Source organism: Microcebus murinus, chromosome 14, assembly GCF_040939455.1.
Source record: "Microcebus murinus isolate Inina chromosome 14, M.murinus_Inina_mat1.0, whole genome shotgun sequence".
In the NCBI taxonomy this organism is placed as follows: domain Eukaryota; kingdom Metazoa; phylum Chordata; class Mammalia; order Primates; family Cheirogaleidae; genus Microcebus; species Microcebus murinus.
In genome coordinates, this window is record NC_134117.1 from 22782527 (window position 1) to 22804439 (window position 21913).

General features: G+C 54.8%; 1 protein-coding gene across 1 annotated transcript in view; it reads left to right on the forward strand.

The window, feature by feature from the left end:
* The window catches only part of COL17A1 (collagen type XVII alpha 1 chain), a 45507-nt gene that overhangs the window by 16019 nt on the left and 7575 nt on the right, over positions 1 to 21913 (forward strand). Inside the window, exons 12-40 of the mRNA XM_076009807.1 lie at positions 1235 to 1306; positions 1975 to 2055; positions 3111 to 3272; positions 3647 to 3727; positions 4793 to 4837; positions 5775 to 5936; positions 6240 to 6461; positions 6803 to 6832; positions 7176 to 7202; positions 8040 to 8066; positions 8174 to 8236; positions 8906 to 9010; positions 9737 to 9799; positions 10413 to 10448; positions 11026 to 11079; positions 11288 to 11323; positions 11821 to 11856; positions 12885 to 12947; positions 14228 to 14263; positions 14456 to 14527; positions 15428 to 15454; positions 16374 to 16409; positions 18191 to 18226; positions 18506 to 18586; positions 19628 to 19663; positions 20308 to 20385; positions 21225 to 21278; positions 21421 to 21462; positions 21650 to 21703. Of these exons, the coding sequence (XP_075865922.1) occupies positions 1235 to 1306; positions 1975 to 2055; positions 3111 to 3272; positions 3647 to 3727; positions 4793 to 4837; positions 5775 to 5936; positions 6240 to 6461; positions 6803 to 6832; positions 7176 to 7202; positions 8040 to 8066; positions 8174 to 8236; positions 8906 to 9010; positions 9737 to 9799; positions 10413 to 10448; positions 11026 to 11079; positions 11288 to 11323; positions 11821 to 11856; positions 12885 to 12947; positions 14228 to 14263; positions 14456 to 14527; positions 15428 to 15454; positions 16374 to 16409; positions 18191 to 18226; positions 18506 to 18586; positions 19628 to 19663; positions 20308 to 20385; positions 21225 to 21278; positions 21421 to 21462; positions 21650 to 21703 (1917 nt within the window). The remainder of the gene's footprint in view (positions 1 to 1234; positions 1307 to 1974; positions 2056 to 3110; positions 3273 to 3646; positions 3728 to 4792; positions 4838 to 5774; positions 5937 to 6239; positions 6462 to 6802; positions 6833 to 7175; positions 7203 to 8039; positions 8067 to 8173; positions 8237 to 8905; positions 9011 to 9736; positions 9800 to 10412; positions 10449 to 11025; positions 11080 to 11287; positions 11324 to 11820; positions 11857 to 12884; positions 12948 to 14227; positions 14264 to 14455; positions 14528 to 15427; positions 15455 to 16373; positions 16410 to 18190; positions 18227 to 18505; positions 18587 to 19627; positions 19664 to 20307; positions 20386 to 21224; positions 21279 to 21420; positions 21463 to 21649; positions 21704 to 21913) is intronic.

The following is a 21913-nucleotide window of genomic DNA, read 5'->3' on the forward strand; positions in this document are numbered from 1 at the left end:
AGTCCCCAGGGCAAAGTTCTAAGATGAGGGGACCTGAGCCCACACTGGTGTGCACATTCTGTGCTGGTACCCTCATTTTCTAGAAGAGTTGGAGCAATGGAAGTAAAGGGGTTAAGTAAGTCATAGTTTAGGACATTTTTGGGTTGAAAAGCACTGTTAAGTTAGAAGGATCTTGTTTCAGATCTTTTTAGGAACAAGTTCATTGGAGTAACTACTATCAGATCTTTTTATAAACATAGTATTGGAGTAACTCCATTGGGGTAAATAATGTTACTGGTTATCTTCCAAAGCAAACATACAACAATTTTAAAGAAATATCTATTCACTATGTTTCTACATACACCATAAGAGCCTATATGTAAATAAGTTACCAGCTCACATCCTTTTTTTTTTAAAAAAAAAAAAAAAGGAATCTGCCTTCTCCCTGTGCTGTTGTGACTAATAAATACAATGATGTGGGCCCTCTTTATTTTCTTGGCTGATATAGCTACAAGTGCAAAGTTAGCATTCAAATTTTCAACACTCACCTCCAGCTGACTAGAATTCTACCAAACCCAGAAGACATCAGCTTCATGCTTTGTTTCTTCCATCTCTGCTATTTTGCTTTGCAATGTCCTGACTAAGCCAGGCTCTGAGGGAAGATGGGCTGATATCTGACCCATGATCTTGTCCCTAAACACTGGACAGGATGGAATATTAATAACAGAAGCTGCTGACTAGGGAGGAATGAGCTTTTCTGCACATCGTTAAAGACAAGCAGGCAATCAAATAAACAAGGGACCTTCAAAATCGTGATGGAGGTGAGGGGAGTTGTATGTGTTTGAGTCAGGAGAAGAAAGGGTTACAGGGAAAACTAGGAGTCACTAGGCCAACGTCTTGCCTCTCAGCCCCCAAAGCCCACGGTTCCTACACTGGGCACTCAGGTGCCACAGGGAACAGGGAGCCCTAGGATGTTTTTAAATTTTGAGAGAGAGATGGCCATATCTGTCAGACTCTGTGTGAACTGTTGCTTTTAAGTTGTGTGGACCTGTTAGTAACTTTTGGCCTAGGTCAGGAAGATGGGGGCATTAAAAAAAAAAAATTACTGTGTCACTAAGAGTGTGGGAACAGAAAGTTGGGGAATTTCTGTCATCTGCAAAGGCCTTCGTCATAGTTTGGGGACTCCAGGGGCCACCTTAAGCCAAAGAGCATCCTCTGTGCACCCCGTACTCACCTGTCCTTATTGCTTTCACAGTATTCGGCATGCAGAACAATCTGGCCCCCAGTTCACCTGCCCTGTCCCATGGCACAGCCACCACTTCCACAGGTTGGTAGCCTAGGTTTGGAGCTTAGGGGCTGGGAAGGGACACCTCTTTGCAGCTGTAACTGACAGTATCCCTTTTCAGCAACTGAATTAGAAGGACCAAAATACCCATGACCAAAATCAACCCTTCCCACCAAAGAAACAGCACTCCCCCCCCAACACACCTTAGAGATGCCAACCTTGGTCATTTGCTGGCTCTGAACATGAGTCAGACACACAGCAGAGGCTGTACTGTGGACAGCACCTGCGCCCTGGGGGGTGTCACCTGTGTGTTCCTGCATCACTCAGAGCCAAGCTGATCAGCCTGGTGGTCTTGCCAGCACACTGCTGTCCTTGGCAGCCTGCTGTCACTGCAAATCAATCACCTGCTTGATTTTAGGGTATACCCCCCCAGGACATGGCCCCTGTGCAAACTTGGGAAGGGGGAAACACAGAAGGGAAGGAGATGTGTGAGGGTCTAGGGTAAGGACTAAGAACGTTCCAGTTAAACTCTCCTTGCTGCCCATGGGGGATGGAGAGAGTTGATTCATCATCCACTTCTCCCTGCTTGGGCTGAATGGGCTACTCCTGAGCCACGGGGCCCTCCCTGCTGCCCCACTCACTCACTCGGTGCGCTCTCTCTCTCTCTGTCTCTCTCTCTGTCTCTCTCTCTCTCTCTCTCTCTCCAACAGCAATGGCAGCAGCATATGGTGTGAAGAAAAACGTGCCCCAGAGCCCTGCTGCTGTGAACACCGGCGTGTCCACATCTGCCGGTGAGTGTTGTTTCCTGCTGCAGGGAGAATTACTCTGCCCTGACACATGGCAGATTAGAAGACAGAATTGGACCATGGGAGGGTCTTAGGTCCACAAATGCAACTTACCCCAAGGTCTGATGGATGTTTCCAAGAGTGAACAGACATGAGTGTCCCCTAACCTGTCCAAGGAGGGCAGGAAGCTCCACCCTCCACACCTGCCTGGGGCCATGCACTTGCACTCCACCCTTTAAGCCCTTGGCTTCACCTGTTACTTGTACCCTGTCACAAGAGCCAGGGAGCCCCTCAAAAAGCTTCTAGCTCCCTCCCTGTTTTCTACATAATCTATATGACTTGGTCCACACACCATGTCACCACATGGCGAGCTACTTTTTCCATTGCTCTGATCCTGGTATGTTTTCCTTCCATTCAACAATTCATTTATTCAGCAAATATTTACTGAGCACCTACTTTGTGTCAGATGGACACTGTTCTAAGTGCTGGGCATACAGCAGTGAACAAGACAGGATCTATTCCTGCACTCGCCAAGCTGGCACACCCATGGGGAATGCAGATGACAAACATGTAGACAGAGTGTAAAGATAATTACAGAAAATGACATCGATTTTTAAGGAAAGCAATGAGCGATGTGATAGAGACAGCAATGTGTTTATGGGGTGGGGGCTTTTGGTGGCAAGCCAAAGCCTCCCAAGAAGGTAACACTTAAAACCTGAAGGATAAAGATAAACCCACTGAGTCAGTTCAGGTAGGACCCGTCTGACAAGGGGGACTTTTACCCACTCAGTAAAGACCTATAATTTCCAGATAGGGTGGCAGCCCTATAGCCCAGCCACCCAGAGCTTCTGACATTGCCCCAACCTCTTGGTGGCCAGGCCCAGCCAGGCAGGGAGGGAAGCCTGGGCCCCCACCACTGTCTGCAAGAATAGGAGACCCTCATATGCACCTGCATTTTTTCTCTCCCTCCTCTCTCTTCTCCTTCCTCTTCTGGGCATTTCTTCCCTCTCCCTTCTCCTGGCACCTTTTCCTTCCCCCTCACCCACTCTTTTCCTCCCCAGCCTGCACCACCAGTGTCCAGAGTGATGACCTCTTGCACAAGGACTGTAAGTTCCTGATCCTGGAGAAGGACAACGTGCCCGCCAAGAAGGAGATGGAACTGTTGATCATGAGCAAGGACAGCGGGAAGGTCTTCACTGCCTCCCCCGCCAGCATCGCTTCAAGTACGTCTGAGCCCTTGTGACTCAGGTTTCAGAAGGCAGGCAAATAGTGCAGAAGACCGAATGTCCTAGCAAGCTAGTTTGACACATTTTAATCATGAAACCACAGCTGTCCCATTCTAATGAAAAATGACGACCTGGATAGGGTACCACAAGGTCTGCCTTGAATGCAAAGGAGCCAGAAAAATTCAGATGAAGGGTTCCCAGAGGGGTCTTTGGCCAACAGCAAGTCTAACTATAGGCACAGATCGGCAGAGATGAACCCCAGGAAAGCTCAGCTCTCTTCTGACCAGGCTAACCTTGACCTTGGGAGGTGAGGGATAGAGAAGGCAGGTTGTGGAGAGAATATATCAGATTATCATGGGTTCTGTGCACAGCTTCCTTTTCAGAAGACACCCTAAAAAAAGAAAAGCAAGCTGCCTACAATGCTGACTCCCACCTAAAAGCTGAAGCTAATGGTAAGAACAAGTATAATCAACATTAATCTTGACTTCAGCCAATGTACATTTCATCTCTTTGTCTTCTGAGATCTTGCAACTCAAAGTGTGGTCCACGGACCAGCCACATGGGCAACACCTTGGAGTGTGTTAGAAAAGCAAAAGCCTTCCTCTGGTGTGTCTACAATGATTTTTTTCTTGCCTTGATGGTTCTCCCATAATTTTCAGAACTAATAGAAAAATGCTCTGTGAGACTTGTTAGCTTTCCTCTGCCCTCCCCTTCCCAAATACCTGGATTCTTTCTTGGATAACCACATTTCTTCAGAAGGTCCTATAGACTAGACTCTCTCCAAATCATTGATTTCAGAGAGGTGAGTAAAGGATGAGGAAAATTAAGTCATAGAATGTTTTTAAATCAATGCAAATTAAATCAGTTACCATTTTGACAAGGTGGGAGATTTGAACCAGACTCCAAGTCTTTGAAGTTAGCAATTCCTTACATTTTTCCAGTGGAGCCAGGGGCAGTGCAGTCTAGAAACTCTTTTCAGAATCTGATGAAAGCTATAGAAAAATTTCCCAGAAAATTCCACACACGCCCACAAACACTCCATTTTCACATTGCATCAGTGACGCACGGACAACCCTCCTCCAAGTCCGTTCTTGCCGCTCCCAGATCCCTCCACCCCAGGTTAGGAACCTGTGTCCAAAGTCCCCGAACCAAGAAATTGGAGTCATTTCTCACAAGCACATTTATTGTTTGAATGCAAATGGCACCCCTAACACGCTCTTCCAAAACCATTTTGGGGTTTAAAGGTTTAAGGTCACAAGGGGGTTAAAACACTGCTTTCGTCCACCATTAATTCTTTCCCAAGCCATGTCATCTATGTAATTATTGCAAAGAGCAGGTTAGGGAGGACCCAGTGAGTGGATGTTTCTGCGCATTGTTGTTTTGCAAAGTGCCTGGGGGACATAGTTACCTAAAGCTCTACCAAAATCAACGTGAGGCACCCCTCTGGAGGAGTCTTGTGGGCTCCTCCAGTTTAAAAGCTCAGGTCCAAACCTGTGTTCTTGGTGTTTGTCTTTCAGGAGACCTGAAGACTGTGTCCACTAAGGGCAAGGACACCTCTGCAGGTGGGTGAGAAGGGCGGACCCTGCAGTGACAAGATCCAACACAGGGCTACTTATGGTTAATGGACCTGTCGAGGGCTCCTTGCCTAGAACCAGTGCACACACGAGCCACCTGAGCCACCCAACTCTAAAGAGTTTCCCTAATGGCTCAGAAGGGAGTGGGCAGAGGGCAGGCTACTGGCTGGAGGTGGCAGTAGAAGGGGCCTGGCTCAGGGACGGTGCTTCACAGGCCCTGCCACCCCTAATTAGCGCCCGCTGTGGACTCTCAGGCCCGCGTTGGGGCAGGAGCAGCGCGGCAGGGCTGCCGTGCATCTTCACAGAGCCTCGGAGCCGGGCTGCAGAGGACGCCCAGCCCGCACACCTCCAGCCCTGCACCCTTTCCTCACTTCTCCCCAGCCTGTCATAGAAGCAGGTCAACATTTACTGCCCTGCCTTAGGGACCTAAAAATCCTTTTCATTAAAAAAAAAAAAAGAAGAAGAAGAAGGTTATGGGCAGCCCCCAAGCGCTGAGTGCTATTCTAGGCATGGGGGGATTACAGGGAGCAGCTGTGGGAACTGAGGCGTGGCGAGGGGGAGCTTTAGATCTGGACCTCATCAGAGGCAGGTGGCAGAGTCGGAATCTCCCTAATGGAGACGTTAAGCTCGTGCTGTGAGCCACATCCTCTGCTAACTACTTCCTCGCCTGGTCTCATTCACCTGCCACCCTAGGAAGTAGGTCATCTTTTAACCCCATTTTATGAAAAAGGAAACAGGTCGAGTGACCCTCTCGCGGCGTCCCACAGACTTCTGCTGTGCCCCAGCCCCAGCCCGAGCTGCGCAGGAACTCGAAAAGCCCCACTCAGTCACTCGGGCCCACTGGAAGTCACCTGCAGCCGGAGGACTTGCAGGGAGAAGGGCAGGAGCCGCCTGCATCTGCCTCACCGCCCTGTCTCTCCCACAGAATTTCATGGCTACGGCCACCACGGCGGCAGCGGCGGGGGCCCGTGGGTAGCGCCAGCCTGGTGCCCCTGCGGCTCCTGCTGCAGCTGGTGGAAGTGGCTGCTGGGCCTGCTGCTCACCTGGCTGCTGCTGCTGGGGCTGCTCTTCGGCCTCATCGCTCTGGGTACGAGCTCTGGGTACCTCGTTTGTGCGGAGGGGGAAACTGAGGCTTCCCGCCGGGCGCTCGTTGTTCAGTGACCTTTGATGTTAAGGCCAGGGCTGGCTCAGCCCCTCTGCTTTTCCCCCACCTCTGTTTGCCAGCGGGCGCCCACACCGCCTCCCAGGGAGAGTGGGGGGAGCTCGGCCACCCGCGCAGGGGAGGGGACCCGGCCAGCCTTCTTTAAGGCTCCCATCCTGCTGGTGGCCACAGAGACTGTATCCGCGTAAGTGTCCCCCGCCCGCTGACGCCGCCTGTGTCGCGTTGCAGCGGAGGAGGTGAGGAGGCTGAAGGCCCGCGTGGACGAGCTGGAGTCGGCCCGGGGCGACGTGCTGTCCTTCCAGGAGAAGATGGAGCGCAGCAGCAAGGACCGCCTGCAGGGCGCGGCGCCCGGCGCGGGCTGGGACCTGAGCAAAAGCGGGCTGAACGGCCACAGCCAGGAGGCCATCTGGCTGTTCGTGCGCGACAAGCTCATGACAGAGCAGCAGAACGGTGAGAGCACTGCGGGGCGCAGGGCCCGCTCGCCCGGGTCGCGAGGTCCTGTGCGCACAGGCTGTGGGCACCGCTCCACCCGCTCCCAGCCCCTCTCCTCCTCCCCACCTCTCGATAGCCCTGAGAGGAGGGTAAGACCAGGGCTGTGGTCCCATTTGACTGCTGGAGAAACTGAGTCCTGGAGAGAAGAGTTGCCCAGCGTCAGTGGACTAGCCCAATTTAGAATCTGACTCCCAGTCTTTGCCTCTGTTTCTTCCCGCCATGCCACGACCCCCTTCCTATGTGCGTGTGAGGGACACTGGAAGATGTGAAACTCACTTGGGATTTACTTTCTCCTGCAGGAAATCTCCGAGGAAGCCCTGGCCCGAAAGGTATTATGGTGGATCAAGCTTTCCCTGTGCTCATTTCCTGCAGTTGGAGGCCGGTGTATTGGAAAACTTTTTTTCCAGATGGAAGGATGAGAAGCTGATCTTACAGTGTCTGTTGGGAGGGCTGAGAGTTGGCTTTGGAGTCAGAATATCTCAGAATGGGAAGGGACCTACGGCAGCACTAAGAGAGGCCCAGCACCGAGCCCAAGGACACAGCCCCAGACCGCAGTGTGGCCTCACCTCGAAACACTGTTTACATATGGTCACGTGGTTTTTAAATACTAGGGAGGCAATGGCCCTTGGGTTCTTACCCTATCCCACAGCTTCCTAATCTTTCTGGTTTCAGGTGACATGGGAAGTCAAGGCCCTAAAGGTAAATATAATACGGAAATTTTTTACCTTAAATACTAGTGAGGGTGGATGGTTTGTTTCAACCAATCGGCAAGTGTCAGAAAACCCACCTCACACTCTGAAAAGTGATTTGAAATCAATGGGACCGGCGCATAGGCAGGAAGAGGTTTCCAAACCCAGTGACCTCGGCTGGACACAGAGCAGCCCTCCTTGACCAAACTTCAGTGTGTACAAGAACCCCAGAAGATTCTGGGCCCAGTCTCGGAGCCTCTGGTTCAGCAGGTGTGGGCAGAGCCAGGTGTCTGATCGTAATCGCCCAGGTGATTCTGTCACCAAAGTACCAGAACCATACTGAGAACCACCAAGAAGACGGGGATCCCCTCTGCCCAGCTCCCCTGTGCTTCCCAAGATACCCAGGGCAGGGAGTGGATTTCTCGGGGGTAGCGGCCCTCCACTTCTCTTCATCCTCCTGCCCCCACACACCCTGGGGCACTGCCCCATGCCCCCTCTCCCAACCCTCCTCCCCCCAGGCTCCAGCCTGCAGCCCATGCCCCTCTTGACTGTGCCGGGGACGGGGACTGATGCTCCCAGAGCCCCTGAACCTGCAGTTGTCAGATAAAATGCAGGACTCCCCGTTAGGCTTGAATTGCAGAAAAACAACAAATAATTCTCACTGTAAGTGTGTCCCAAATGTTTCCTGGGACATACTTATACTAAAAATATTATTTGTCTGCAATTCAAATGTACTGGGACATCTGTATATTTATTTGCCAAATGTAGCAACCTACCTGCATCCTGCCAGTGAGGAATCGGGCAGGGTCCCCTGGCTGACTTCTCTCTTTCGCCCTTGTTCCCGCAGGAGACCAAGGCCTCCCTGGGATCCCAGGTGTGTACTGTCCCGTGACCTCTGCTGCTGCTGGCATTGCGGGCTCTTGTCCTAGCTGCCAGCTTCCCAAAGGGACATAGGGCTGAAGTATTCTTGTGTATCCACAGGTGTCCCTGGACCCCTGGGCCGCCCAGGTCCAGAAGGACCAAAGGGACAGAAAGGCAGCGTGGGTAAGGACAGCTTTTTCCATTCATTTATCTCTTCATTCTTTTATTCATTCAATAAACACCTATGACGCCTGCTGTGTACCAGGCCCTCCCTTAGGCACTGGGGAGACGTCAGGGAACAAAACAGAGAAAGCCCCACTGGGGTGGGGGAGAAAGATAGCAAGTGTGATGAATTAGTGAAAAGATGGCCGGTTAGGAGGTGATGCGTGAAGTGGACAGACTGAGCCCGCAGGGACTTCGGGAGTGTGTGCTGAGGAGCCGAGAGAAGCTGCCATTTGAGTGAAGTCTTGAAGGGAGACAGGGAGCCCGGCTGAGGGGGTCTAGGGAGCACATTTCGGGCAGAGGGAGCAGCGGAGGCCAGGCCCCGAGGGCCAGTTCAAGGGCAGCAGGCAGGAGCAGGCACGGGAGCTGGGCCCAGGGGAGGCTGAGGTGGAGACATCAGCTTTGACTTCCAGGGATTTGAGAAGCCATCTGCAGGTCCAGGGCAGAGGCGGGACATGATCCACCTACATTTCCAAAGGGTAACTCTGAGCTGAGGCTACGGAGGCCAGGAGAGAAGCAGGGAGGCCAGGGAAGAGGCCCCAGGGGAGTGCTCTGCTGCGGAGGCTACCTGTGGCACCCCTGGCCGTGGCACCAGATCCTAACTTTGAGCTTGGCCGTTCCTGTCTGTAGGAGATCCCGGCATGGAAGGGCCCATGGGCCAGAGAGGGCGAGAAGGCCCCATGGGACCTCGCGGTGAACCAGGGCCTCCTGGGTTTGGAGAGAAAGGAGACAGAGGTGAGAGGCGATTCCTTTGCCATGCCTGCCCCTCCTTCCTTCCATCTCCCTCCCTCGCCCCTGCCTTCGGGAGCACTGGCTGAGCACCCGCCCTGAGCCAGGGGCTGTGCTGGGCCCTGGAGACAGCAGTCTAAGGATGGGGCCCAGGCCTGGGGCAGGGACCAGTGTGCAATGCTCACAGTGCACGGGGAAAGTGGCCGCGGGGGAAGTGGCCTCCCCAGAGTGAGGGGCGTGAGGAGTCAGGCCAGGGTGGGGAGCAGAGGGCAGGGCAGGGCTTCGTGTGGAAGTGGGCTGGGGGGCAGGCCTTCAAGCCTCTCCTGGCTGGAGCAAGGCAGGATGGGAGTTAGAGGCAGCACCGGACAGTCGCAGCCCAGCACGGAGGGGGCTGGGCAGGTGTGTCACAGTCCAATCCTGAACTGTGAGACCGCTTCCATCAGGGGAACCAACGAGACACCAGAAATCCTCTCAGTGCCAGCGGACTGTGAGCAAGAAGCTTTATTTTTAGTTTTACCTTCTCTTTAAATATTGCTCAACCAAGCAACAAATATTTACTGAGTCCCATTAGGTGCCAGACTTCATGGGATACAGAGGCTCTGGGGGCAGGAACTGCAGGAGTTTTGCTGGCAGGTGCCCTCACAGAGGCACCAAACGGATCAGAGACCTCCAGCAGGCGGGCAGCCACACTGGGGGGTCTCTCAACATACTCACTCCTCCTTTCCTCTTCAGGAGATTCCGGGGAGCCGGGTCCTCCGGGCCCACCTGGTGTCCCAGGTTCCGTGGGTCCCAAAGGTAAGTAAGTGCCTGGAACAGTGCCCAAGTTTGCCAGGGAGGGGCCACGCGCAGGCACAATCCCAGGAGGCCCTTTCCACTGCCCAGGCCTGTGCAGGGGTGGTGGGTCCAGAGAACATCCCCCGACAAAAGCGTCCCTGATAGGGGGAGTGGGATCAAAAGTGGGGCTTTAACTTTAAACATAAGCCCAGCCATGTTTCTCTTTGGCCCCATAATGTGATCCCTCAGTGGGTGGACGGATCATTCAGGAAATCAGAAGTCAGATCATTTCTTTGACTCGCTGGGGCCCAGATGCACATATTGAAAGCAACATGTCTGATGACCCAGGGAGGACGGACGGGCCCCTTATCACAGTGCAATGTCCATCTGGTCACCTCTCCTCCTGACCCCTGCCCCAGCCCACATGTCTTGCTTTGACCAGGAAGGAGTAAGGGGTCTCTTGATCTACCCCAGCTTCAGCCTCCTCCCAGGACATTGCACTGGGTCACTCCTGGCGCACTTGTTTGGGGTCCTGCCAAGAACCCGTGCTGCCCCACCTGCCCTTCCCCAGGGGGTCAGGTGCCCTGGCCTGTCCCTGCCCCTCTGCTGATTGCTATCTTGTCCTCCTTCTCAGGTTCCAGCGGCTCTCCTGGCCCACAGGGCCCCCCAGGTCAGTGTGCTGCTTCTTGTAAATAGGTGCTATTTCTGGGACAAAGCAAGGGACGTTATAAGGAAAACCAAGCATTTTTAAAGCAAAAGAAGCAGTTGTAAAGACAGCCTCCTGGAGACACAAAACTCCAGTCTGTGCATATATGTCCCTTGTGGCTGAGGTTGGGTCCCGCAGTGGGTCCCGTCCAGATCCACTCTGACCTGGCTCAAGGTCTGAGACCCTCCAGTGGCTTCAGCAATAGGAAGTACCTTTCTGCCTTCCTCTGAGCCGGTGTCTGCCTCTGCATCGTCCCCTGTGGACACAGAGCTCCTCCTGCTGTCTTGGGAAGCTTGAGCTGCAGCGAATGTTTCTGCCGAGGTTCTCCGGGTGTTCTGATGCCTGGTCACTGGCAGGGGCTGGGCACCCGGACCAGGACGACTCAGCGGGGACTGGGGGAGGATCTGTGGGAAGCAGCCCTTGATTTCACTGCAGGGACATGTCCCTGTGTGTGCATGTGTGTGCATATGTGTGCATGTATATCCATCCCTTCCAAGACTGGGGACACTCATCTACCTGCATGGTTTCCTCTGCTTGGCAGGTTCCATGGGTCTCCAAGGGCTCCGAGGTGAAGTGGGACTCCCTGGTGTCAAAGGTGAGCTGGGGGAGGAGGTCTGGGGGGACAGGGAGGGTCTGATGGAAGTGACCCACAGCCTGTGCAGGCTGACAGGTGTGAGAGGGGTAGGTGAGGTGAGGGTGGGGGACCCTGTCTTCAGAGTCAGACATTGCCCCTTCCTGGTCATCTCCTGAAGGGCTTTTTACCCCCAGGGCTCTTTATACCGAGGTGTCCACTTCTTTTTCAGGTGACAAAGGACCAATGGGACCACCAGGACCCAAAGGTATGCTGCCTACTTGGTCGTCACCGTGGTCTACCTCACTCCTGAGAGCCCAGCTGGGCCCTTGGCCACAGGGTCCAACATGCACAGGGCTCTGGCTAAGAACCAGAGGGACTCTGAGAGGGACCTAAGAGCTCATTCCAGTCCATCCTCTCAGGGCAGTGGGGCACAAAGAAGGGAAACAAGTGTCGATGTCACATGGCTGTGGTTGGTGGTCCTGGGGTGGTGAGGATGCAGCATTCCCAGGTGTGTCCTCTAGTCTGGGCCTCCCTCTGCCCATGGCATCCATTTGTGCAGCAGCCGGGGCCGGGGTCAGTGGCTGGGAGCGCCAGAGATGGACTGTGGTGCTCCTCAGCCGCGTCCGATCTGCATTATTGCCGTGTTCTCGCCAACGTCACGCAGTGAGAACCATCCCTCAGCCAGGGGGCCTGTTACTGGGTGAGATTGTTTTCCTTGCTCACAACCGTTGCTTCCTCCTCCCCTCCCCGTGTTTGTTTTAGGTGACCAGGGAGAGAAGGGACCCCGAGGCCTCACAGGTGAGCCCTACACAGGAATCAACTTTAATCCATTCATGACTTTTTGTAAATCCATCAGTCACTGGAGATGGGGAAAATTCAGAAGTATGAGACAGAGTCTCCATCTAAAAACCTTCGGGAACTTGTGCTCTAGAAAAAGCACAAGAAAAAGTAAAGCCCTGAGTGAATAATACAGAAGCATCCAAATACCATGTTTCCCTGAAAATAGGACCTACCCATAAAATATGCCCTAGCAGGATTTCTAAGCATTTGCGCAATATAAGCCCTGCCCCAAATATAAGACCTAGTGATGGGTGTGGCTACGCAATGTATCTGCACAACCCATGCATTTCATTGCGGAGCGGTAAAAAAGACCAGCAGCCCTTCTCATCTGCCCCGTCGTGACAGCTACTATCCCAGAGGTGACCAGAAAGGTGCGGGCAGCCCCACCAACAAGGTCGGCTCCCCCTGTCAGGTCCCGGCCATCCTGTGCGGGCTGCAAGCTGAGGCTTTGAGGGGAAAATAACACATCCCCTGAAAATAAGCCCTAGGGTGTCTTCTTGAGGAAAAATAAATATAAGACCCTGTCTTATTTTCAGGGAAACATGGTATGTAGTCTGAACAGTAAATGGGAGAAATGGGGAGTTCAGGGCTGTCCCTGATTCTTTTGGGGAATCCAGTTAGGAAAAGCAATCTCTTCCCAAAGCAGCAGAAAGTGTACACCACTTGTATCCTCTCAGCCACTGACCTCCTGCCAACTTGCAAGATTAAAAAGGAAATTGACAGTCATAATGCTTTGACAACAAGGGGTAGCTTTCCTTTCCAGGGAACCAAAACTCATACACATGCCCCTTCAGGTCAGGCATGGTTTCTGGGTCAGCCCATGCCCGCTGCCCAGGAGAGCCGGGGGCCCCTGACCCTGGAATCAAAGCAGAAGCTGGCTAGGGAGGGCAGGGCTTGGCAGGGGCTGGGGAGGATTGGGAGACGAGCTACCATGATGAAGCACACATAGCTTGCAAGTCCCACCAGCTAGTCCTTGTCCTTTGCAGGCCAGCCTGGCATGAGAGGTCTGCCTGGTGCCGTGGGGGAGCCCGGGGCTAAAGGAGCGATGGGTAAGTGTCCCAAAGGAACGGATGCAGGGGGTCTGCCCCATTCAAATGGTCATCACGGCTCTGGAGAGATCCTTCCAGAGCTGTCTACCCTGCTTTCTGACTTGCCCACCCTTGGTGTAGTCTCCCTTTTAGGCCATTTCCAGGTCTGGGCAGCCCTCCCGGGGCTGGGAGAGCTGCAGGTACCCGGAGGCTTTCTCGTGCTCTGGGGAGGACTTGGCAGGGCATGGCCCATTCACCCTGGAGTCTGCCTGTGGGTTCCCGTGGACACAGACAATGTTGAGGTGCCTTGGAACCCCGGGGTATTCCAGGCCTCCCAGGGCAAGTCTCACAGCCAGATCCAGGTTTTAACCCCCTGGCTGGCCCTTACCAAGGTGTCTGTCAGCCCAGCTGTAAAAGCCGACCAAAACCTCAGAGGGCCAGGCGTTCAGCGCCAAGCCCTGGAAGAGTTTAATCCCACCCCTTGGGATGTGACATCTGCACTCTGATCACTCTGATCTGCTTGACCAGCTGTTAGTGAGGGACGGCGACAAGTCTCCACCAAGGCCAAACAAGGGCAGATTTCTCAGGGCTGCAGGAAGAACAAACCAAAACCAGCCAAGAAAGCTGAGCAGTCGAGGCAGGCGTCCAGGGGGCCTCTGCCTCCATGGCTGGACATTGTGCTGGGCAAGTGAGGTCCTTTACCTCTCTTGAGGGCAGAGAAGACTTGCAGGAGGTGACACGTGCCTTGAAAGATACAGAGTTCTATGAGGATACAGTTGGAGGAGAGAGTTCTTCCAACCAGAGGGATGGAGGAAGTAGCATTTCAGATGGTCCTAAGAAGTCAGGAAGATTTTAATTACAGCCAGTTTGGAAAATTCCATGCAGGGACAACATGAGTGAGAAGGGAAAGAGCAGACAGTCCCAGAAGGACACCACTTTGGACAGAGGTTAGGATAATGCCTAGCGCAGAGGAGACAAGAACCTGGGAGACCTTGACTTCCAGGACCTCAAGTAAACATGACAAGCATTGGGCATCTCGGCTCTTGCCATTCGACGGGGAGTGACTGAGCAATTCTCAGCAGGAAAGTAGACAATGGCTGGTTTAGGAGAAGGGGGCAGGGAGAACACTGGATCCAGAGGCCACGGCAAAGACAGGGCTTCTCCCGTGGCTGGCGGCTGCAGGAAGCTGCGTGGGCCCCCACCCGGGAGACAACGTGCTTCGAAGCCGCTGGGGTGGGCGAGAGAGGAGGCTCGGAAGTAGTTCCAGGAGCCACTGATGGACTTTGCTTCTGCTTTACCAGGTCCCGCGGGCCCCGACGGACAGCAAGGCCCTCGAGGTTGGTCACTGCTCTGCTGTCCTCAGCCCCACTGCCTGCCCTGCCTCCCACTCCCTGCACTGCCCGTGTCCCAGCGTGTGGCCCTCGTTCTGCTCCCGTTCTCTGCCAGTTAGGACCCGGTCAGCCCAGATGCGCTGGCCATTCCGCTTTCCTGTCAGGAAAACATTTCCATGTTGGTCGTGCTCTCTCCAGGTGAACAAGGTCTCACAGGGATGCCTGGGATCCGCGGCCCGCCAGGACCTTCTGGAGACCCAGGGAAGCCAGGTAACAGCGAAGGGAGCAGGAGCCACGCCCTGCGGGGGGGGTGTGCCTGTGGGTGCGGCTGTGGGTGTGGGTGTGGCCGTGTGTGTGCATGGCTGTGCGTGCGTGCGTGCACAGGAACACCCACGCAGGAACACCCACCCACCCGTTGCCGCTGGCAGCTCAGCAGGGAACTGCCACACTGCTAAGTTGTGCTGTGCCACACTGCTAAGTTGTGCTGTGCGCAGTGGCTGTGGGCCCTGGTACACACCTGAGTTACCAAGTCTGGCGATTTGGAAGAGAAAGAGTAATAGCTGAAAGCAAGGAGGTCTAGAAAGGGGCAGGGACTCTTTTAAAATCACAGGCTTGGATGTCACCTCAGTATCGTGCCACTCTGGGCCCTTCCCCTCCTGTCCTCTCCGGGGGCTGTACCCAGACCCTCGCCAATACCCACCAGTCCAAGGAGAGAGCCATGGTTAAAGTCTCCACCAAGGCCAAACAAGGGCAGATTTCTCAGGGCTGCAGGAAGAACAAGCCAAAACCAGCCAAGAAAGCTGAGCAGTCGAGGCAGGCGTCCAGGGGGCCTCTGCCTCCGTGGCTGGCGCCAGACGGGAGCTCGGAGGGAGTGTGCCAGCACCCTGGGTTCCGGGCTCCCCTCAGATTCCGAAAAGGTCCGTGAACCCAAATAGGCTCAGAACCACTGCCCGATGGAGCAGGGGGTGGCTTCGCTGCACAGCCCAGAGGGTCGCTCTCCGTCCAGAGCTGGGAGGAGCCTGGAGTCCAGCTGCCCCGTGTGAGGCATGTGCTGTGCCCACCGCCCCTCCTCTGCCAGGACCACCTGCTGCCCCTGCAGGGGACGGTGTGGCTCCTCAGGGCCGGCCCTCAGCCCCTCAGCTCTTCTTTCTTGTGTCTGATTTTCTGCAGGTCTCACTGGACCCCAGGGACCTCAGGGTGAGTCACTGGGTCACTCCCACCCGCCACACCGCCCACGACCTCCTGGGGTGGCTGTTGGCCAGTGCTGCTCCTGCAGTCACTAAGAGTTTCTTCTCCTCCCCCGACTCCCCGGCAAACACCCCTTTCTCTGTGCCTTGAGAGGCACCTTAGGTAGGTAAAATAGGCACAGAACAGTCCAGAACACCATTCTACTAGAAATGAGGTGTGTGCCGATTCTGTCTGCCTGTGCCCCATTCCCCTCTGGTGTAAGAAGCCCGAGGGAGGCCCCGAGCCCGCCCGGGAGCTCCATTAGCCCCATGGAGGCCCGAAGTCCCTGCTGGCAGGGCAGGGCATGGACACTCACCCCCGTTCGGGAAGGCCCAGTTTCCCTGGGACAGCCTCCGTGTTAAAGCCTGTCCTAAGTTGGACCAGTGTGCCCCCCTTTGGATTTGAGAAATTGTCATCACACCCAGCCCCTCATTTCCTGAAGGAAATCAGGCAAAGATTTAAAATGAAATCAAGCTGCGGGCCCCTGCCGTTGGACACACAGTGGCATCCTTCAGATACTCTCAGGGGACAGTTCAGTAATCAAGGCAGGAAGGTGGCGCTACACTGGGCACAGGAGCTGGCCCAACTCTGCAGGCCCATGGGGTTAAGGCCCGTGGATGGCATCCCCCCAGAGCTGAGCCCAGGGGGCCTCAGCCCACCCCCAAGCCCAGCTGTTGCCCCACTTCCCAGAGAGGGGCAAGGGCTCGGGGCAAGAAGCTCCCCAGGGGCCAGGGACGGCCTGGACTGAGGTGGAAACAGAGCGGGTGGGTCTCAGGGTTTCATCCGGCAGCTGTGGCTGTGCTGGGTGACAGAGCTCAGGCCGCCACCCTGGGGGTCTGGAATTGCTGGGCCTTCCTTATTCTGACTGACTTGTTTCGAATCACATCAGGACTTCCTGGTTCTCCTGGCCGACCAGGGACTAAAGGTAAGTGATTTTCCAAATGCGATATCCTTCGGTTTTTGCAGGAAGGGAGAGGGAGGGAGGGAGGCCCCTCTCTGGCAGGAGCCTGGATCAACAGTGGCATCTAGTGGCTCCAGTGGAAGGCTGTGAGGCTGGGTACTGCGGGACTTGTGCTGAGTGACAGAAGTCTGAACCCCCAAACCCCACCCCACATTCCTCCCCACCCGACACCCTGAGACCCACTTTCATGCCCAGGTGTCTCTAGGCCACTGCTGCAGGAGGACCTGGAAAGGTGCTGTCTTTCCACCCCCTGGTTTGCCTCTAAAATGCCCCCATTATTGCTTGGTCCCCAACAACGTGTCTCTTCTCCGGGGACGTTCTTTCACGTGATGTGACCTTGATGTAACTGAGTACACCAAATCCTTCCTAAGAGGTGGCTCCAATATGGGCCAAGAAGGGTGTTAAGTGCTACTAAGAGAGCAAGTCCAAGTACTAAAAGGGGAAATAATCCGTGGGGTGGTCTGGTGAGGCAACATGGTGACACTCTTGTCCAGTTCTGCCCCTCAGCCCCCGACCCTGAGCAAGTCCAGGGATACACAATGTTCAGGGATGGTCTTTCTCCTTCTGTCCCTGCAACCCCATGCTCCTGAACCCGACACACTATGGAGCCATGCTTTGTCATGAGCAGTCACTGCCACCCTCGGTGGGACCCTAAAATAACTACTTTCCAGAAACTATTCCCAGTGACCAGTTGAGCCAAGGAGTTCTTTAGGGATAAGTAAATGTAATTCCAGAATGACGACAACCAAGTTCATACATCCCAGGCAGAAAAGTCTCTGGGCCCATAAATCTGGTCATGGGTAGATGATACCTTTAATAGAGTCTCCTGGTTTGGGGATTCCTGAGGGTTCTCCAGGACCCATGACTTCCCGTCCAAGGTAGACTTCAGACCCTCCCTGGACAAGGTGCACAGGAATGGATGTTGTACCTAATGTTGGATGTCCAACAAGACAAACTCCAGGGCTTTCTCCTATCTTGGCCTTGACCCAGAACTGGGGTAGTGAGCAGAGGCCACCCCTCTGCTGCCCTCAAGGGGGAAATCAGTGTCATCCTTTCATCATGTGAATGACATCATTGCTCACAGACCTTGGAAAGTGAAAAAAGTAGACCCTAAAAGATGATTTCCCTAAGCCAGTCCCCAGATTGTTAGTTCTGAGAGATGCATTCAGTGGTTGATAAGTTTGGGAATGTATGAATCTGATGTCCACTTCTTGAAAGTCCTCCATGCACTTTTGCATTTTCCATGCTCTGAGACACAAGGCAGAAGACTGCTAACCTGCATGTAACTCACAACTTCCCAGACTTACCAAGCGCAGAGCCCCCTTTAAATTCTGCACAGCCCCTACAACTGTCCCAAGGAACACTGTGGGAAGCCTGATCTACCTTGTGGCTCACCGCCCCTGTCTTTTGACTTTTAGGTAATTTTCCCACTTTGGGCAATTCCCCAGCAGAGGAGATGGAATGTGGGAGCATGAGCGGCTCTCAGGCTATCCTTATTCTGGCCTCACGGAAAGGCAAAGCTTCCCACGTGCCCCACTGCAGCCCCTGCTCTGGGCAAAGATGGATGAGAAACCCATGCTTAATGCATCCTGCACGCTCCCCTGCAGTTCATTAAAATGCCTTTAGCCCAAGAGTGAGAGGCCCGGGGGTGGGTCTCAAATGCAATCAGAAGCCTTGAAAATAATTTATGGAGCCACTAATTGATCCTTGAAACACCCATTCTCCTCCTCTTCATTCCCTCCCAGGTGAACCAGGAGCACCAGGCAGGATCGTGACTTCAGGTATGCAGGTCTGGGAGGGACCCTTCTTCTTGTGTCTTTCTCTCTCATGTGCTGGGCACCTGCCCTGGCTCTGCCTTCCAAGAAGTGCCAGTCTGCAGGCATGGTGCTCTGGACAGGATGTGGCTGTGAGCTCTTTGGATTAGCAGTGAGGGAAGGGGGAAAGTTTAGGTGTGAGGAGAGGAAGAAACTCGAGCCTTCGCAGCCCACAGCCTGTCTTGGGTCGAACACCTCTGAGCGAGAAGAGCGGAGCTCATTGTTTCCTGTATCTTCTGTTTGCAGAGGGGTCATCAACGCTCACTGTCTCAGGCCCCCCGGGACCTCCTGGAGCCATGGGACCCCCAGGACCTCCAGGTGCTCCAGGTGAGTCCATTCTTTCACTTTGCCCCAAATCAGCAGCAGGCCTCGGCTGCAGCGACGCCAGCCGTGTTTGCTCAGGTGCTAAAGCCCAGGGCGGGAACGTGGGAGAGAGAGTAAGCAGTTTGGCCTGAGAAAAACAAACTCTGTCATCTGAGAAAATTAGGTGGGTCAGTTACCCTACCTTACCACGGAGGAGGCCTATGCTGCTCTCAGATTCACCGGTAGGAAGGTGGAGGTGCACTGCCAGGAAGCAACAGGGCAAGGATTTGGCCCAGATTGTCCTAGAGCCTGTGACCAGGAAGAACACTTGAGCCCTTTGTTTCCTCTTGGAAGACAATTTGATAATATGCATCAAGGGCAACAAAAATGCTAGGAATCTAATAGGAGAATATATCTCCACATTGTCCAACAATGATGGGATAGAGACAAAAATATGAAGACTTCTGAAGAAAGTTGCTAGGAGATAACAGTATCATTTGAAGAGCAGAGGACTCAATAGTGAGTGCTCTGAGGCTGCAAGTATATTTTTACAAGACACAAAAAAGTGCTGGAGGGAAACAAGACAAAATATTCACAAGTTAAAGAATTATGGGCAATTTTTTCTGTATTTCCAAAATGCCTGTTATTTTGTTATATATATATATATATATCTTAATTATTTAAACTTTTTATATACGAATGAAGCACATGACTTAACACGACCAGTGTATGCACCAGCCTTCCATGCTGACCAGCTCCAGTGAGAGGGAGGACACTGAGAGAACATAGAAGTCCCCAACCATTAAAGGACAGTACCAGAGAGGGCAGCCCTGCCCAACCCACGGGTCCCAAGACCCATCAGAGATGTTCTTACCAAGCTGGACCTCAGGGCTGCTCTCAAATTGCTTACTGGTCTCAAATTCAAATAAGCAAGTTGGCTTCCTTGGCCACTGTTCCATGCCTTGTGAGGAATGATGTGTGCACTCATGTGACTGCCCTTTCTTCACTTGTTCCTGTGACCCCAGAGGTGTGACTTATCCCTTTCTTCCCCAACCCCATTTCCAGGCCCTGTTGGCCCAGCTGGTCTCCCAGGACAGCAAGGTATGTCACACCCTTGAAGAATACATGGCTGTGGGCTCAGTGAAGAGGACTTTCCTCCCCCAGGGTTGGGGGGGTAGACTCGGGGATGGACTGTGCTTTAGATGAAGAGGGACGTGTGTTTTGGAAAGGGAGGCCAGGGGTGGCCAGGGCTCTTCACCAGGAGCCTTGCAAGGTCTCAGCGGCCAGGGGAGACACCTCCCCTCACCCCCTCCCACGTTTCTGAGAAGGTGGGGTCCTCAGGGCAGGGAGATGGAGATTGGGGCTCTGTGGCCCCCTGGTCAGGGTCGACCAGGGCTGCTTTCACAGGCCTCGGGCCGTTTGTGACAGACCTTGATAATCCCGCCATCATTCTGCTGTCCAGCGATTTATCCAAATGGCAAAACAAGCTCAGGAAAAACTGGCCCAGTTCCCCCTGGGGGCTCTGGCCACTGACTCGCCCGTGATCAACATCTGTGCCCCGCCCTCCACCGGGCCCCGCCCTCCACCTGGCACCAGGCCCCGCCCCTCCACCGGGCCCCGACCGTCACCTGGCACCAGGCCCCGCCCCTCCACCGGGCCCCGCCCGTCACCTGGCACCAGGCCCCTCCCAAGGGGAAGCGGTTGCTGCAGGCAGAGCCCACCCTAACTCTGTGTCCTCCCGACAGGCCCGCGCGGGGAGCGAGGACTTGCTGGCGAATCGTTCCTGGCTAGTAGCAGCTCCATCTCCGAGGTCCTCTCCGCCCGTGAGTGGCACCATTTTCCCGGGCTGGTGGCGCGAGGGGCTGGGGGGTAGAGCGAGGGCAGCGCAATTGGGGCGTGTGGCAGCTGCACCAGCAGGTCGTCCCGATGTGAGGGTGTTAGGATGAGAAGTCCTCCAAAAGCAGTGAAGGCTGAAAGGAGCAGCAGGGGCTTGTCTGGGGTGAGAGGGTGAGAGCTGGGGTTGGGGCAGCTGCCGAGGGCAGACCCCGCCTTGAAAGTGCGTGTCTGGCAGGAGTGCGGGCCCCACTCAAAGAGAGCAGCCACCGGGGTCCGTGGGGAGGGCTGATTCCCCGTCCCCATGCTCACAGAGTCCTGCAAAGAGCCCAGGTGGAGATGCGCTGGGTCTCCACCTGGACACCTGGAGTGACAGAGGGCAAAGGCGACAGCCACACCCGGTCCAGTGCTCACTATGCGCTCTTGTCATGCCAGGGCTTAGCATTCAGCCGTGTCTCACTGAGTCTTCACAACACCCCAGCGATGTGGGACTCATTGACCCTGGTTTACAGAGGCAGAAACTGAGGCTGAAAGAGGTTAAGAACTTGTGCAAAGTCGCCAGCTAGATGTGTCAGAACAGGGCTTTGAACCCAGGCTCTCTGACACCCAAGCCCAGGTTAGCCGTCGTCCCATATGCCCTCATCAGCTGTCAGGGAGCTTGACTGCAGCCCCGCTCTGCCTCTGAGTGAGGGGCACCCTTAGCAGACGGAGCGCTGAAGGGTCCCGTGCCACGAAAGGGTGCCTGGGACTGCCAGTCCTGCCGAGGGGATTGCAGCAGAGAGCAGCCTCCTGACAGCTTTTGCTCATTTCTGTTCTCTTCTCTCTACAGAAGGTCTTGATTTACGAGGTCCCCCAGGCCCACCTGGGCCACGTGGGCCACCAGGTGAGCATCTCAGGGATCTATGGAAGGTGGGGCGTCTTGGGGCACAGGGGACAGCACTTGGTGAGGAAGCCAAGGTCCTGCTCTCAGGTGCAGTGTCAGCTGCCTGAGCTCAGCGTCGCCTCTCCCACCCTCTCTTCCACAGGGCCTTCCATCCCAGGCCCGCCAGGACCCCGAGGCCCACCAGGTGCGAGCCGGGCTCCCTGCTGGGAGGCGGGGCTGAGGGGGGAGGTGAGGGGTGGGCAACAGTGGGACCCCCAGCCCAGACTCCTTGGGGCTGACTCTTAGCAAAGCGTCTCCCCACCCTGTCCTGCTGGGCAGAAGGTTCCTAGCCCTGCTCTTGGCACTAATAAATCTTGGGGGTTCTCTTCTAGGGGAAGGCTTGCCAGGCCCGCCGGGCCCTCCAGGATCTTTCCTGGCTGAGTCAGGTAATGTTGGGGAGTCGGATGACAGCTGTTCTCCACCTCAGCCCTCGCCCTGGCACGGGCTGTGGTCACAGGCGTGGTCTTCCTGGCTGACTCACCAACTCCCTTCTCCTGACTTTCCATGGGGCACGTGTGTCTGATCTCCCTACTGCCTGCTGCTCCAGGGGAGCAAACCATGCAACCCAACCACCCTGGCGGCCCGGCCTGGGGGAG